Below are 16,050 nucleotides of genomic sequence, written 5' to 3'. Positions count from 1 at the left end.
ACTTTTTACTCTCCCTCCTTGCCTCTGTTGTTTATTCATCACCTCTATTTTGTACAGGTTTGGGTTTTGTACAAACTTTGGGGTTTGAACTGCTGTTCATAATTCCTCTTTAGTAAACACTGTTATTTAAGTAGCTCTGTGGGATGAGGGGGGAAGGGAAGCTTCAGCAAGATCCAGATCCACTAAAACACAAACCCCTACATTCAACTTGAAAGATTTGTTTAAGCCCCATTAACTTAATTGGGACTTAACATCTTGATCATGGGTTGTTCTCGCAGAAGAGCCGGAGATGCCCGCGGTGAACACGTGTGACACCAGCACTGTGGGGGCTGTGTGAGCATGGTGTGAGTGTGTCCAAATTGCATCCTCCTGTGTCAGGTAGTTGGATAGTGGAGGCTGCTTCTCTGTTGGGATCTGTTTCACGGGGGCTCTCTGATCCCGTGCGCCGCCGCTCTGTCCTGGCAGGCGCGCAGCTGCTCCAAAGGACTCTGCAAACAGTGACACAAACATAGCTGCACTTAGGACTTGCAAACCCTGAGTTTTTGCCAGTTTGTGTGTCAGGCATGGCCATGCCTAGAAACGACTTGCAAACAGGACTAAAGATCAGGCCTAATTTTAGTAAGCCCTTAGGCTCTGTGTCCCCTGACTGGGCTTGCTTTGACGAAACACAATCATAGGATGAAAGAAAGCAAAAAACCCAGCTGGCACCTGCTGGGAGGGCGGGGAGAGAGAATCTGGCAGACAGGAGGTTCCTACAGAGATTGCCAACACTACTACACGTCTGATTTGCTTTTTTGGGCAGCATGGTGAATCCAAAGGTGATAAACATTTGGCTTGGCTGGCCAGACAAGATGCACCCGCATCAGACACGGCACTCGCTCTCCTCTCTCTCACTGGCATCTCTGTGCCTCTCAAGGCAGCTCCTTCTGCTGTGCTTCACATCTCCAGCCCTCGAGTTTCAGCGAGGATTGAGGCTCTGCTGGAGTGAAACACATCAGTGGGAATAGCTGCTCCCTTGCAAAGAGCTGGCTGGCTGGCTGGGCTGCTCGCTACCAGACATCTGGACAGCCAGTTCCACATTTCAGTTTGCAGCACAACATGGGGATTGTTGTTAGAGGATATCTTTGAACCTCAGGAAACTTAGCTATCTTTAGCATTTTTAGGACAACAGCTTTATTTACAACTCAGTGCCATGGAAAGACAAACGTTTAACCAAACTGGGAATTACTTGGTTCTCCAAATACTTTCGGTGAGGAAGGGTGACTATGAAGTGAGAAAAACCTCACTGCTGTCTGAGCAACAAGAGAGGTTAGTAAAGATTCTTGACTACCCTTTCCCTAGCTCTTAAATCATGAAGAAAGTGCTACAGCCCAGTTGTGTAGCATTTTGTGATCTTTTTGCACCACCTTCTTTCTATAAACACCCAGTGGTTTTGCTGTGCCATGGAACATGCAGGTGAGCTGGCTCAATACATTCATCTGCCCACCTGCAGCCCAAGTGACTCAGTGCCCTGCAGCAGCAATCAGCCAGCCACCTCCTCCAACACAGGGCAGGCAGAAAAGCCACAGCTCCGGGCTGTGATAACCCTTGTGAGCTTCCCAAACCCATTCCTCGCCCCCGCTCTCTCTCCAGAGAAGCCCAGAGCACCTCGTTGGAGGTCTGGGCTGTGCAGAACCTGCACCCTTGGGTTGGGTTTATGGAGCATTCCATCCCCTGTGGGATGGAAGGGGCTGCTGAGGGCATTTCTGTGTCTGCTCTCTGTCACAGGGAACGGTGCTCGCCTGCACCGGAAAGCACACGAGGAAAACATGCAGACCTTCGTGGAAGCTCCATCAATTAGGTTAATTAAAGGCTGGGGCAGGCCCATATGTTTTCTGATCTGTTGTTTTTGAGGTCCCCTATTGCACCTGTTCCCACAGCATCCAAACACCCTGAAGGCTTAGGTTTTCCCACTGGAGACACGGGAACAGAAGGATGGCTGTCCCAGATCACAGCAAAGGCCTGGCTGGCCTCCCATCGAGCAGCAGAAAGAGAAGGCAGAGGGGTGAGAATAGGACATGTCATTCCCCTGGTACAGGTCCTCTGCTCTTCCTGGGAAGGTCCTAGAGCTCTCCTCTAAGGACTCCTGCATCATCCTGTCACCATCCCTGGAGGTATTTACAGAACGTGTAGACGCGGCACTTTGGGATGTGGTTTAGTGGCACCCAAACCCCTGGGGTTGCTTGGAACATCCTTTCAGACAAGGGGTGCCACTGCAGAAAAACCGGTTTTTTCCACTTTTCCCCAATTAAATCTTTTCCCAAACCAGTTGGCAGAGGGGCAGCTTGAATTTGCTTTTCTAGAGGGACCCCATTCAGAGGTTTCCTCCCAAAATTTGCCCTAAATCAGGACACACCCAGATTCCTGTCAGAGAGCCCCTGCTTATTGCCCAGGGTTTACAGCACCAGCTTCCACCTGCAGAATAACCCAGTCTGAGACAGAGGTTTGTAGTAGACAACTCCTCAGGGTTCTTCAAATCCTATTTTCTAGGATCCCCTGGCAAGTTCTTTCCTCAGGTGTAAGCTCAAGGAGAAGTCTGAGTCAATTTTAATCAGAGCTAATAATTTTGCTCATTGAAAAATCTGGGGGAGCCCATGTCCCTAAAACTCCTGCAGATGATTTATCCTTGCACAGTGCAACGCTCTGAGGTAAAATCACTTTCTAGAGCTTCATGGAAGTAGAGTACCTGCTCTTTGCAACTATCTCCATTTCCCCTGCTTATGCAGGAACATGAATAAAGCGCTTTTAAAGTTTGTGGAGTCCCCATCACCTATTTCTGTCACTAAAAGGCTGACCTGCAAGACTTTCTCCCACTTAGGAGGCAGGGAGGGATGTTGTGAGCCCATTAAATGGGCTGAGAACCCAAATGTGCCCTTTGTGAGCAAAGAAACAGGATGCAGAAGTGACAAAACAAAAGCTTTGACTGATCATTGTGAGAGTGTGTGCATGAGTGTGTGTGTGTGTGTGTGTTACTAGCTTTGTCTGGCAGCATTTGAAACACTTTTGTCTGTGACTAAAGAAACCACTTCTGGATTTAATGCAGCCAAACTGGGCAAATGGCAGTCTGGAGAAAATGGGGATCTGTGTCTGATTTATTTTCAGCAGTTGTGTGACTTCCACAACACTTGTAAGTAGTTGCAGTTACTTTACAAGCTACTTTGTAGCCCTGGTAAATTTTAAAAATGCAGATTTTAAACACAGTTGTAGGAAAGGCAGGGATTAGAAGACAGAATAGGAGAACCTCTGCTGCATCTGGCTGTTTCCAGGGGTTGCACTGATCGAAAGTGATCTGCTGTGAAGTAACAGAGATCTTCTCAGTGCTCTGACAGTGACCCAGCAGTTCCTGACTTATCTGCAGAGCTTTCCCCTGCTGCCTTCAGCAGAAACACAGCGAGGACTGGAGGGGTCCCTTTCCCTCTGTCTTAGGATAGGACTTTCCAGGACAACCCCCACTGTCTTTCTGCTCAAACTGTATCATTTCCCCATGGGATATCTTGGTTGTTCCTGTAATGACAGCATTCCAGCATGTCTGATTTTCATGTTATCTGGATTGTTTGCACTGACACAAGAGGAGGTAAAGCAGGGACATCATCTTTTCGTGCTGTGTGAGTTGTGCTGCATTTTCCCCTTGGTTTGGGCTGGGCTGAGCTCGATTTCCCAAGATCCTGAAGTGAACACATCCTGCCCTATTGCAGCCCCTCCTTTCCAGAAATCATCCTATGGAATAAGCCCTGAACAAAGTATTTCCTAGCTCCCCTTTAACCCTTTTCCTTCCATCCAAGTGCTCCATGGCCCAAGGTCTGCTCCAGAAGGCATGAATTCACTGTGATTCCCTCATCCTGCCCGCTCAGAGGCTGTCAAAAGCCAAAAATGACAGTGCTGGAGTGCCAGAAGTGAGCAAGTCACCTGCAATTTCACACCTGCCATCTCTGCTTTCCTGGCAGCTGGCGAGGCGAGAAGTTGATGAAGGTCCCACTTGGCCCAGGCTGAAAGTCAAAGCAACTGTTGGGTTTTTCAGGGAATGTCCTTCCCTGAAGCAGGAAGGCAGGTAGAAAACCTGCTGGCAGCTGCCCGGGGGCATCTGCTGCTGCCTTGCTTTGGAGGCATTTGTGCTTTTTGCACGCTGTCCTGTTCTTGGCAGCAGCTTTCCTGAGCTGGAAAAAGCACTGGCCATCATCATCATCATCTGTGGAAACACTTTCTAGGCTGCAGATTTCTTTCTGTGGAGCCACAGCTGAACTGTGTTGGCCAAGTCTGCATCCCTTCAAAGTGAGGTTTAATAGTGCCCGTGAGTAGCAAAATCCATCCGGCAGGTTTTGACGCCACTGGTCAAATCTAACCTGCAATTTTGATTGTTTCTTCCTACAGGTGTGCAGGAGAGAGGCCATAAACCAGGCCAGGGAGCTCCTTAGGATGACTGTGAAATGATGTGACAGGCTGGTCTCTGGTACCTGCTCTCCTGCCTTACACCAAATTCCTGTTGCCCAGTACCAAGAGGAACCTGTCCTGCCTGTGGCTGGGCAAGCCCAGGCTGTATTTCTCATTTCATGTGAGTTATGGCTCCCAGGGAGCAGCAAACCTGTGGACTTCTCTGCCCCTGAGCAAGAGCTTGTCAGAACAATTTGCTCCTCTGGGTCTGTGGACTGAAGACCCCTCACCAAACAAGAGCTCAAGCCAAGGGAAAGGAGCCAGCCCCCTGCGAGAACCAGAGGAATCCAAACAGCAGCAAGACTCAGGACAGAAACCAGACTCACAGAGGCCCAAGAATGTTGGATTGCACAGACACTGTGTTTTACAGTCTGGCCTCCTGGCCCTAATATCCTCTGACAGCTCCCAGAGCAGGTTACAGCGACTGGATCACGACACCAACTCCTGCGGGAGCTGCTGCTCCAGAGTCCCCTCTGCCAGGCCTCAGCACAGCACGCAAGGAGCTGCAAGGATGTGCAGCCTCCAGAGCTTGCAGCAGTGACTTATCTTCACAAGAGAAATACTGGCCAAATGCTGGCTCCAGCCCAGTCCTTAAAAACTGGAGTTTTGGAAGGCAGCTTCAGCCAGGCCCTTGTAAATGACTGCTAGTTTGATGGCTAATTGCTTATGAAAACAGCAGGCACAAACCCACTGTCCGTGTCACCAAAGCCCACAGAAACACCCACCCCAAATCAAACACTGCCCGTCTGAGCAGTGAAATTTTGTTTTTAACTCCGCATCTGTCAGGCTGCAGAAGTGAAAAAGCTACGCTGGGTAGCTGGGTTCATCAGGAATTTGTTAAGTTACGCCACAAACCCCATCCCCTTGCCAAGCAGCAAGCACACAGAGCCGTGAAAGGACATGCGTGCCTCCCAGTTAATGTCACCTTCATAGCTTCCATAGGTCACAGCACCAAAACACGATGCCAGGCAGAACACCAGTTCTGAACAATGCCGTGGGCCCGGGGAGAGATGAGGAATTTCAGGGAAGGGGAACAACAGGAAATAAGAAAAGTCCCTGCAGCAAAGATCCTGTGGCCCATCAGTGCACACTTGCTGAGCAGTGCACAGGGAGGAGTGACACAATGGAGTGACTAAAGGACTGCCTGGCAGCCAGCATTCCCATGGCCATTGTTGGCAGCAAGGGAACTACCCAGATAGCAAACAAGAGCTGTGTTCCCAGGCACTGGCAGAGACACATCCACTACAAATAAAATGATTTCCTGAAGCTCCTCCAGGCCTGGATGCACCATGCCATCATAACTAGTAAATCATATCCTGAGGCAGGAAAAGCTGTGCCAGGAGGGGATGAAGAATCAAGCAACCTGGATGAGCTCAGGCTGGGTTTTTGCCTGTGTCCTGGACTAACATTAATTACAACGATAGATGTAACTTGAGAGTCACTGCAAGGAAGGAGAGCCCCTTCAGAGAGTCTTTGTCTGGGATATATGGGAGAAGTAGAGGATAAATCCCACCCAAATGTGATCTCACTAGAAGAGCTTTGCCTCTAGAAGTCACAAGACTTGGAGGAAGAGGAGGAATAATTTTATAGTCTCTTTCCTGGCAATAAAGCCCCTGTAAGATTCCAGGGAGAAACAGCTCTGGTCAGGAGAGGAGAAGCTGGACTGTCCTGGGCAGCAGGCTGGGAGCCATGCTGGATAAGCAGCTCTCTCCAGAGGATGCTCCACGCAGGCCATGCACGTAGAGGACAACAACAAGGGCAGGCCAGGGGATCCGTGTGGTGCTTTAGCTCTCAAAACAGCTCCTGCAGGGATTCAGAGCAGGGCGTTCCGGGCTAATCTCTGCGTCCCCTCAGGAAACCTGAGGATTACTGCTCTACATCTGCTCACAGGGTTGGGCCCCACCTTGTCAAGGCAGTGGAAGTGCTGACAGCCACTCTCAGCTCTCTAATCGGTTTGGAAAAAACAGCAATGCCCCCTGTGGTGCAGCACCTCTTAAGTGACTCCTTTGCTCACAGGCCTGGTGGCTTCTCTGGAGCCTTGGCTGGGGCAGGAATGCACCTCAGAGTTTGGCAGAAAGGACAGGCTCCTGGCAGCATCTTCAGAGCTACACTGCAGCTTCCCTGGGTACCTCAGGGGATGGCAAAGGTGACCCCAGCAGTGTCTGGCCACCACTGGTACCTCCCCAGCAGCAGCCACGGCAGAGTCAGGCTGGGATGGAGGTCCCTAGGCAGGAACCAGAGCTGTGCTTCCAACTTCCCAGCAGAAAGAGCTACAAAAAACCTGGAAGTGCTCAGGGGTTTGTGCTGGTGCTTATGCACCAAGATCACCTGTTTGCTTCTCTTCCTGCTCTTCCCTCCCTGCTGCACACTTCTGCAGGAGCTCGCTGCTGGCCCAGGCACCTGGGACACACCACTGATCCTTCCTCCTCCCTGTCACACCTGGGAATGCTGGTTTGGGATCGGCTCTGGCTCTGCCAGTCCCAGGCACTCAGCCCCATCTGCTGGCTGCTCTGTCCTTGGCTGCTACAGAACTATGGAAAGATCTACGGGAAATTTAAGTTGGATGTTAGGAAAAAAGATTTTTATTGAAAGATTGATAAAGTACTGCAATCGTCCGCCCTGAGAGGTGGTGGAGTCACCAGCCCTGGATGTGGTTAAAAAATAAATTGGTTGAGGGCGTGGGTTGGACTCGATCTTAAAGATCCCTTCCAACCTGGTGATTCTGTGATTCTCCAGTAAGAGACAGCCTTGCTTTTAGCCAGTCTTCTCCCTACCCTCACATTCTTCTGTTGGAGCCACAAGTCACAGGGCTGACCCAAATAATTTTAAATTATTCACATTTACAAATAGGGAATATTAAATTGAAAATATTTTATTAAAAATGTTATAAATAGGACAATACATATTGGGTTAAATGAGAGATTTTTAATTTATAAACATAACTTATAAATTAGGAGGGAGTCTCATCTGAAGACTTTTAACAGCTCAAAAAATCATATTTTCAATACATAAACATGCAAATCTCAGTCTTCCATTTCATTCATAAACATTATGCAGGCATGCAGTCTTTACAAACACCTCCAATTTATTTTAAAATAAATTTTGATCAATTGATCAACAGCCACAGAGACCTACTCAAGTATTTTACAATACATGTACAGTTAAGAGCACAGAAATATCAACAGTAAAAGCTGCACAAATAAATATGTATGTATGTATGTACACATATTACAGTACACAATCCCACAGGGATGAGATAATTTCAGATCTACCTGCTGTGTTCAGAAACCAGAGTACCTTGTGTGAGCACTATGGTTCCTAGTGCTGTTATAGTTTAAGAAAAAAAGGATATCTAAGTTTTCTGGGATATGCAGCAGAAACCCAAATAATTGGGTGATAATCCATATCACTCCAGGCATAATTATTGACTGGGACATCTTAAAAATGAACTGACTTCCACAAACCAGATGAACAGTTTCAAAGCTGTTCAGTGAATATTTTTTCATCCTGAGTCTTCTGTTTGTGCAAGCATCACCCCTGTGAGTCCAGAGGAGACACCTCCAGCAGTGTAGTAAGTGATGTGAAATAATGCATGTCTTCACCTCACCTCGGTACCTTTGAGTGGAGCAGAGGAGGAACCAGCCTCCTCTTTAGGCAGCAGCACACTATTTGCTCACCATCTGGACAGGAGATGGCAAGCTCCCAGTTTAGGATAACTGCATGGCTGAATGTAGGCAGGATTTGGCCAGAAGGCCAGAGTTTTCTCCTTGTCTTCAATGGAAATACCAGACAGCTTGAGTTCAAGATTTCTGAATCATACACAGGGTCAATCATCTTGTCAGCGAGAGGTAAAAACATCTGGACAGCTGCTGATTTGCAGGCAGTTTCATTCTCCAGAAATCTGAGACATAACTGAAGGTGACTGCAATTCCTGTGGAGAGAACAAAATTCCTCCATGAATCAGAAAACTGGCAGAGATTTGTATTTGCTCTCATCTCAGAGGAATTTTGTATGCAGCAGGTAGCAGAACAGCACAAAAGTGTGCCTAATACCAAATGCAGCTGGACAGAATGCTAAGCACAATCATCTTTAAGGAGCTGAACAACCATTTCTCCAGTAATAAATCCATCAGTCTTGTTAGGAACTTCCTTGCAATGCCAAGATGCATATTGGGTATCCCAAAGCACATATTGCTGCATCAGCAATTGTACAGCAATTAGCAGCTCTGATTGATTACTTGTGTGATTAAAAGGAAGAGAGTTTGTGAGTGAAGCCATAACATGTGCTCACCTGAAACATCTGAGTTAGACATTCTGGCCAGCACTTTGGAAACTGCCTTCACTGGTTGTTTCCTGTGAGTTCCTATAAAACAAAAAGTGAAAAGTACTTTAATGACAACAGGTTTTTTATCAAATGGATTTTAGCAAAGCGATGGCAGTGTTTTTTTCACGTTGCTTTTTGAGACACAACTTACCTGAAAGGAATAAACTTCTTTGCTGCAAGAAGAACAAGAAAAAGGTATTAGTATTTCAAGAAAAAAGCCCTAATTCTTGTTGTCTAAATATTCAAAAAATAAATATCCAAAAGCCAAACATGGCGTACATGGAGGGTTCTTGAAAATCATTTTGGATTTTATCTAAGTATGGGAATTATCACTTTTTCAACATGCAAGGTATAGGGCTTTGGAAGTTTTGGGTTGGTTGTTTGGTTTTTTTCCTCCACTGAAAGTTTGTCAGGAAGATAAATAAAGCAGTGGAGCCAGACCAAGTGCTCACCTTTTCTCCGGAAGCGCCTTGCAAGCCAAAGGAGGAATGATGCTGTGGACAGCAGAGAGGCAGAAGTGGCTGCTATGCCCACAGAGATGTAGCTGGCTTGGTCAGAGGCTGAAAAGATGATAAGTTTTCAGTGAGATCAAGGGGCATGGGTGGTCTTTGAAGCCCTTTCTCTTTTTTCGTGCCCTTCAAGAGCAGCCAGAACTGCAGCTTGTAACACTAAAGTTTTCTCCTGATGAAACAGGAGAGTTCCTGTACACAAGGTAGAAAGCTGAATACCAAAAATTTCCCAATCCATTGCCAAAGTAATGGCAAGGCAAGATGCTCCCTACACCAGGGTCTGTCTCTAACCTCCAGCCTTGCATAGCAATTTGTTCTCCTCTTATCTTTCATGTTGCAGTTTCATATTTTTACTCCCTGTGTGCTGTTTTCCTCTTTGAGCAATCTTGCTGAGATCAGTGAAATTATTCAAGGATCTAAATTCTGTTCAAGCAAATGAAAGTGGAATTGAGCTTGTAGGACCTCAAGCAGAAGCATTCCAGGCAGGCCAGCAGTGTTCCAGCTGAGGGCAGTGACAGAACTCTTAGTGCCTTGAATGAGAAGCAAGGCTGAGTTTTCTGTCCTCTGAAATTACAGCCTCTGAGAGAAAAGCTCTGTGAGGCCTTTTGGGTGACTTCATCCAAGAAACTATCAGACCAGATGAAAAAAAACCTATAAAATTTTCCACTGAGAAACAAATTTATGAATACAGATTTCCCCATAAGGTTCTGTTTCTCTAGAAAAACTTTTGTCTCTATTCAGATGAAAAAACGTTCCTCATGAGAAATATTTTGTTTAAAAACCAAACAGAAAAAACTGAATATGGTTGCAGGGGCTCTTTTTATAGATATAAGAAATCAATATTTTCCACCAAGATCTTTTAGGATTTTTCCCCTTTTCTACTTTCAAGCATAATGAGGGATTTTTTTTGGCTTTTGAATTCATGGGCTTCTATGTGTCCTAGCTCACTGGTTGCTATTACCACCACTGCCACCCTTCCATGCCTCATCTGACTTAAAATCCAGTGCAACCTCTCTGTGGCTGCTCACAGGCAAAATACCTTCACATGTGGGCAGGCTGGCACTCCAGTTTCCTGAATGGCTGCACTCAAGAACACGAGAGCCATTGAGACTCCATCCTTCAAGGCAGCTGAAGCGGCAGGAGGTGTTGTATGTGAAGATCCCAGCCCCGTGGGAGCAATCCATAGAGCCTTTCTCAGGAGAGCTCAGTGCTTCACATTGTATGACTGAAACATAAAAAAGAGATGGTTAAGAGTCACTAAGCACTTTCCTTGTCTTTGGCCACGATTTTCTGCACAGGTGTACAATTTATTTTCATATTGACTTGACTTTGGGATGGGAGCTGCTCAGAGCCATGAGCAGGCATCCCAAGGCACAGCTGAAAGCATGGGAGCACAGAACCTTATAGGAATATGGATTTCTGTGTGTTCCCCAGTGACCAGAAAACGGCAATTTCCAACAGTCTTACCTTTGCATTTGGGCACTGGCTCTGACCAGTGTCCCTGTGGCAGGCACTCGGTGCTGGATGAGCCCTCCAGGACATATCCCTCGCTGCACTGGAAATCACAGCGGGAGCCAGAGGTGAGGTCTGCAGGAGCGTGGTCACAGCTCACAGAGCCTTCTGCTGGCCGCGGGACAGCCTCACACCTCACAGCTGCAGCACAAGGAGCACGACAGCCGTCAGCACAGGGGCTTCAGGACAACAGCACAGCAATGCTGACAGCCCTGGGGGCTCAGGGGAGCAGCCAGAAGGAAATTACCTGCACAGGTTGGCTGCTGCCTGTCCCAGGCCCCAGAAGAGCCACACTGCAGCGTAGCTGGTCCTGTCAGGGTGAATCCTTCCTCACAGGTGAACTCACAGGTGGTTCCCCAGGTGAGCTGCACAGAGGGATGGGAGCAGTTCACAGCCCCGTGGACAGGCATTTCCAAGGCAGGACAGGTCACAGCTGAAAGGCACAAGAGACAGCTCAGAGCTTAGCTTGGAGTAGGTCAGAATAAACACTCTTCTAGGAGCTGGCAAGAAGACATGCCCTGCCTGGAGCTGTCCCTTACAGAGCCATCACACCTCCCTTCAGACCTAGTAGTGTCTCAGAAACAGATTTCAGCAGGCTGCACAGTGCAGCCAGAATCCTTGAATATGCACCCAAAGCATACAAGTTATCCTTGGAATAGCTCCCCACCCTGAACTGCATAAACTGACACTTGCTCCCACTTGTGGTTTAGGGAATAAAGAATCCCTGCCAGAACACTCCACTCTAAAAGTGAGTAATTGTTTGTGTTGGGGACACTGCCCCAGAGTCTTGTTTGTCACCCTGCACTGCTGTTTCCTCACTAATCATAAGTCTAAATGACCCCACCTTGAGATCTGCTTATGAAAAGTGCTACAGACATGATGGGGATGAAAGTTACTCTTTGATTACACTTGATTGAGAAAGTCTCTTCACATTCTTCAAACTTTAATCAATGGTTTCCAACCCAGCAAGTCTTACCTGTGCATTTGGGCACTGGCTCTGACCAGTGTCCCTGTGGCAGGCACTCGGTGCTGGATGAGCCCTCCAGGACATATCCCTCGCTGCACTGGAAATCACAGCGGGAGCCAGAGGTGAGGTCTGCAGGAGCGTGGTCACAGCTCACAGAGCCTTCTGCTGGCCGCGGGACAGCCTCACACCTCACAGCTGCAGCACAAGGAGCACGACAGCCGTCAGCACAGGGGCTTCAGGACAACAGCACAGCAATGCTGACAGCCCTGGGGGCTCAGGGGAGCAGCCAGAAGGAAATTACCTGCACAGGTTGGCTGCTGCCTGTCCCAGGCCCCAGAAGAGCCACACTGCAGCGTAGCTGGTCCTGTCAGGGTGAATCCTTCCTCACAGGTGAACTCACAGGTGGTTCCCCAGGTGAGCTGCACAGAGGGATGGGAGCAGTTCACAGCCCCGTGGACAGGCATTTCCAAGGTAGGACAGGTCACAGCTGAAAGGCACAAGAGACAGCTCAGAGCTTAGCTTGCAACAAACCATAAAAAGTTTTTTTTTTCTTTTCTGAAACTTAGCAACACACCCACTAAACAGGAGCAGCTTTAGAAGGGAGCTACGATGCCACCATCTCAGAAAGCAGGAAATATTTTAAAATGGGAAACTGGCTCTTAAGGCAAGACTGTTAATTCATCTGCAGCTCATGACAACAACTATTTATAATCCAACATTTCTCTATTTTGACTGCTGATGGGTGATCTTTGATGCTTTTATTTGCTTAGAAAAGTATCTTGTTCTAAGCCAAACACCTCAAAAATTTATTTCTACAGTCAGGATTAACTGGCCTGTTGAAAGCAGTCTCTCAGCTAGGTCATCTCAATTCCCTGTTCCTACTTAAGAGTTGGAAAAGTCTTCCCCTGCAAGGAACAAGGCCAGAACATTCATCCTACTCATTTCACCTCCTCAGGAACAGAGACCTGTGTGCTGAAATAAAATAGCACCTACACCATGGAATTAGTTACAAAGGAATTGGCCAGACTTCCATTTGTCCCTACTGCCAGAGCAGCACTGAGGTTTACAGGGCTGTGTACAGTGCAGAAAGCTCACCTTTGCACGCTGCAAGGGGGGCAGACCAGACGCCAGCAGAGGTACAGTGAACAGATTCCAGTGCAGTCAGCTCATAGCCCTCCTCACACTGAACTGTGCAGGATGAGTTGTAGTTGAAATCCCCCAATGGATGGTGGCACTCAAGGCTCCCATGATCAGGTTTCTTTAGTGGATCACAACTCTTGACTTCAAGGAAGCACAAGAAGGTACACAGTCAGTCTCTTTGGCTGAGCAGGTAAACCAAGAAGCCAAAATGAACACCAGCTAGCATGAGTTAGTCAAAAAGGAGGATGAAAAAATCTTACCAAACTCACATTCAGGCCCATAGAACCCAGGGTTGCAGTGGCAGGTGTGGTTGTTGATAGTTTCTATGCAGTCTCCATGGCCACTGCAGAGAGATGGGTTGCAAGAAGCTGGAAAAAAAAAATAAAGCAAATTATGAAAGAATCAACAACAGCCACTAATGAAACATGGTTAGCACTTGGTTTATCTTTCTGACACTAAACAAGCCTTTTGTATAGCAAAAGAGAATCAGAGGGTTTGGTATTTAGGATTATCCTGTCATTTCACAGAAGAATTTCTGAAATGCACACCTTTTACAGACTAGCTCACAGTAAAAGGACTCTGCTGGCTGGAAACTCCAAGACCACTTGTTGTGAGGTAAATATTAGATGAAGTTAAACAACTCATCCCAGGCACCACCTCATCTCCCCAGGGTCACACTGGAATGACCTTTATCACACCATACCTGTGTAGCACAAGGCAACCTTCTTTTTCTCACACTTCTCATCATTCCATTTGCCATCATCCTTCCCTCTTTTGATGTAGATCTCAACGCAGTCCTCGTTGTTCCCTTTGCCATTTGGCTCCCCTGAAGCCCAGTTTCTTGCTTCTTCTGTCAGTTCCTTGTTAGTTCCAGTCCAGGTCCACACACCATTAACTTTTCTGATTCCAATCCAGTAGTAACCCGGATTGAAGGGTAAGAAGGCATTGAGATGATTGATTTCCTCCTTGTTCTGGATGGCAACCAGGTTAGTATACTTCCTTCTGCACCACAACTCTGCTTCCCTGTAGGTCATGTTTGTGTCTGAGTAATGGTATGTCCACCCATTCACCCCCTGCAGCACTGTAAGTCCTAGAACGAGAAGATATCCAAAAGTTGGTGTCTGACTTCTTCCCTCCTCTCTCTCTAGAAGAGGACATTTAAGCTCTATAAATACGGCAAACTTGTCAGTATCTGAAAATGCATAAAAACCAGTGGCAATTGTTTTATAAACAATCACCTGGAAAGCTTCAAACCAGGCAAGTCAGCTTCAAGTACAGTGACTTCAGCCTGTGAAACCTTGTCTGATCACACGAAGCTTTGAGCCTACAGGAGCCAATTATGACTTTGACAGGCAAGCAGGGAAAACCTGCAATTGCATCCAGAGATTTTTCTGTGTGAACACAGCCTCAGGTTAATGAGGGCAGGTTCAAAAATTCTGTCTGATGCTGAGCTCAAAGAGAACAGTCACACTAATACTTTTTCTGCACAGAGAAATATACACTTACCATAGGTAAGAAGTGAGAGGAACTGCAAGCAAATCATGTTTCTGAGAGTTTTCTCTTTTAGCAGACAGCTATGAGAAATCAAAGAAACACATTTGTAAAAAACAAATAGTGAGCTGCCAAAATTCCATATAAGCTACTGACCATGCAATTTTTGCTACGTACTTTTAAACAAGACTTAAGTAGGATTTCCACTTCTAGGAAATTACTCATTTTAAAACAGTTTTTAATATCAAGATGCTTTAAAATGTAAGCAGCTTTTAAGGAACATGAACACAGATTTCCAGTTCTCCTTTAGCTGGGCAGTGAAACAGAATAGCAAAGTCCATTTCTACTCACAGTTTGTAGCTGCAGTGTCCAGGTGACAGAATTCCTCTGCGCTGCTTCCCAAAAACTGCTTTCCGTGGCTAACTGGATGAACCAGCCTTGAAAATCAAGTTCAGCTCCAAGTGTCTGGACTCTGTAACGCTCTGCCTTTTATTCCCTCAACTAGCCTGCCCTTCACGAGACGGGAAATTCCTTGTGGAAAAAAATTTCTTGGAAAATCCCAGGATCTGGCCCTCCCACAGGTCAAGACGGATGTTTCCCCTTGCGAGATCAACCCTCCCAGAAAGACGCGCTGTGCTGACAAACTGCCAAGTGCCACATCACAAACTTTTACTGACAGGAACACACAATTCCAGGATGTCAAGGAGGAGGATGACAATTAGCTTGAATTAATGGCATGAATAAGCAGATTCCAGTTTTTTACCTGGCATAATGTTTTGCAGCAAGGAGGTGTCAGTTCTTCCAGTCCCTCGGTAGGAAAGGCACCAACACTCAAAGCTGGAGTAAAAATGGAAACTGCAGCACTGGACAAGGTCAAGCACTGGACAAGTTTGGTTCCTTGTGGATCCCAGCTGTGCAGAACTCTCATTTGTGGTCAGGTTTGCCAGCCCCAGGATTGCTGGAAGCCTTCACGGTACAGGTTCATCAGTCACTTGTAGCAATCAAGCTTGAAATGTAGACCTTGCTTTGAAGAGTCCTTTGGACTGTATTCTTCAATGTCCTGATCTCAATAGAGTACAGCTCCTCAACAGGTACATACAATATTTCAGGAGGACAAAAAAATACCCCAGGAATTCATGCACATTTATTGTGCATATCCTGATTAATAAAGCATAAAGATTCACCATTATGGATAGGATTTAATGAGGCTGAACATGCAAAGGACTGAACAAGCACTGGCAGCAATAGGAGGCCACAGGGTAGCACCCACTTCATACCTGAACAGCATAGTTAGAGTCTACAAAGTGCATGTTGGAGCTCTGATTTTGGAGCCTCAGCTTGTTCTTACAGAATAAAAACCAGAGGTTTCTGGATTCCAAGCTAACATCAACTGGTATCACCCAATTTTTTCACCAAAAAAAAGCAGAACTGTCAAGTAGCCAAAGATGCCTGCCCATCAGAGAAATCATCTCAGAAAAGAGCATGGAATAAAAAGTATATTCTAAAACAGCCTCAGTTACTAACAAATCAGGGGAGTTGACTAGACATTGCAAAAAAAGTCTTAGAAAACAAGGCAGTTATGGAAGAGAGTGAGGATTAAGCACAACACACTGAATATTTGTAGGCAGAGGAACACTTTCT

At 46.7% G+C, this 16,050-nt stretch overlaps 1 protein-coding gene across 2 annotated transcripts; it reads right to left on the bottom strand.

The window, feature by feature from the left end:
* Window positions 1-7,385: 7,385 nt before the first annotated feature.
* On the bottom strand, window positions 7,386-15,475 carry SELE (selectin E). Of its 2 annotated transcripts, XM_088060369.1 has the most exons (15): window positions 15,173-15,475; window positions 14,761-14,846; window positions 14,425-14,492; window positions 13,622-14,008; window positions 13,179-13,286; window positions 12,874-13,059; window positions 12,080-12,265; window positions 11,788-11,973; window positions 11,059-11,244; window positions 10,767-10,952; window positions 10,339-10,524; window positions 9,243-9,350; window positions 8,942-8,963; window positions 8,758-8,829; window positions 7,386-8,398 (listed from the first exon to the last, which is right to left on the bottom strand). In XM_088060369.1, exons 3-14 carry the CDS (start codon window positions 14,459-14,461, stop codon window positions 8,772-8,774), a joined length of 1,836 nt encoding a protein of 611 aa, XP_087916495.1. In that variant the 5' UTR covers window positions 14,462-14,492; window positions 14,761-14,846; window positions 15,173-15,475; the 3' UTR covers window positions 7,386-8,398; window positions 8,758-8,771. The 2 variants fall into 2 exon arrangements, with proteins under 2 accessions (XP_087916495.1, XP_014112996.2); XM_014257521.2 differs by lacking the exon at window positions 15,173-15,475 and having other exon boundaries at window positions 14,761-14,974.
* Between the last annotated feature and the right edge of the window lie 575 nt (window positions 15,476-16,050).

Source organism: Pseudopodoces humilis, chromosome 10 (genome assembly GCF_049639895.1).
Source record: "Pseudopodoces humilis isolate 2021_Gansu_Grassland_sample_001 chromosome 10, ASM4963989v1, whole genome shotgun sequence".
NCBI lineage: Eukaryota > Metazoa > Chordata > Aves > Passeriformes > Paridae > Pseudopodoces > Pseudopodoces humilis.
Note: the sequence above shows the minus strand (reverse complement) of the source record. Positions and strands in the feature narration are given on the sequence as shown.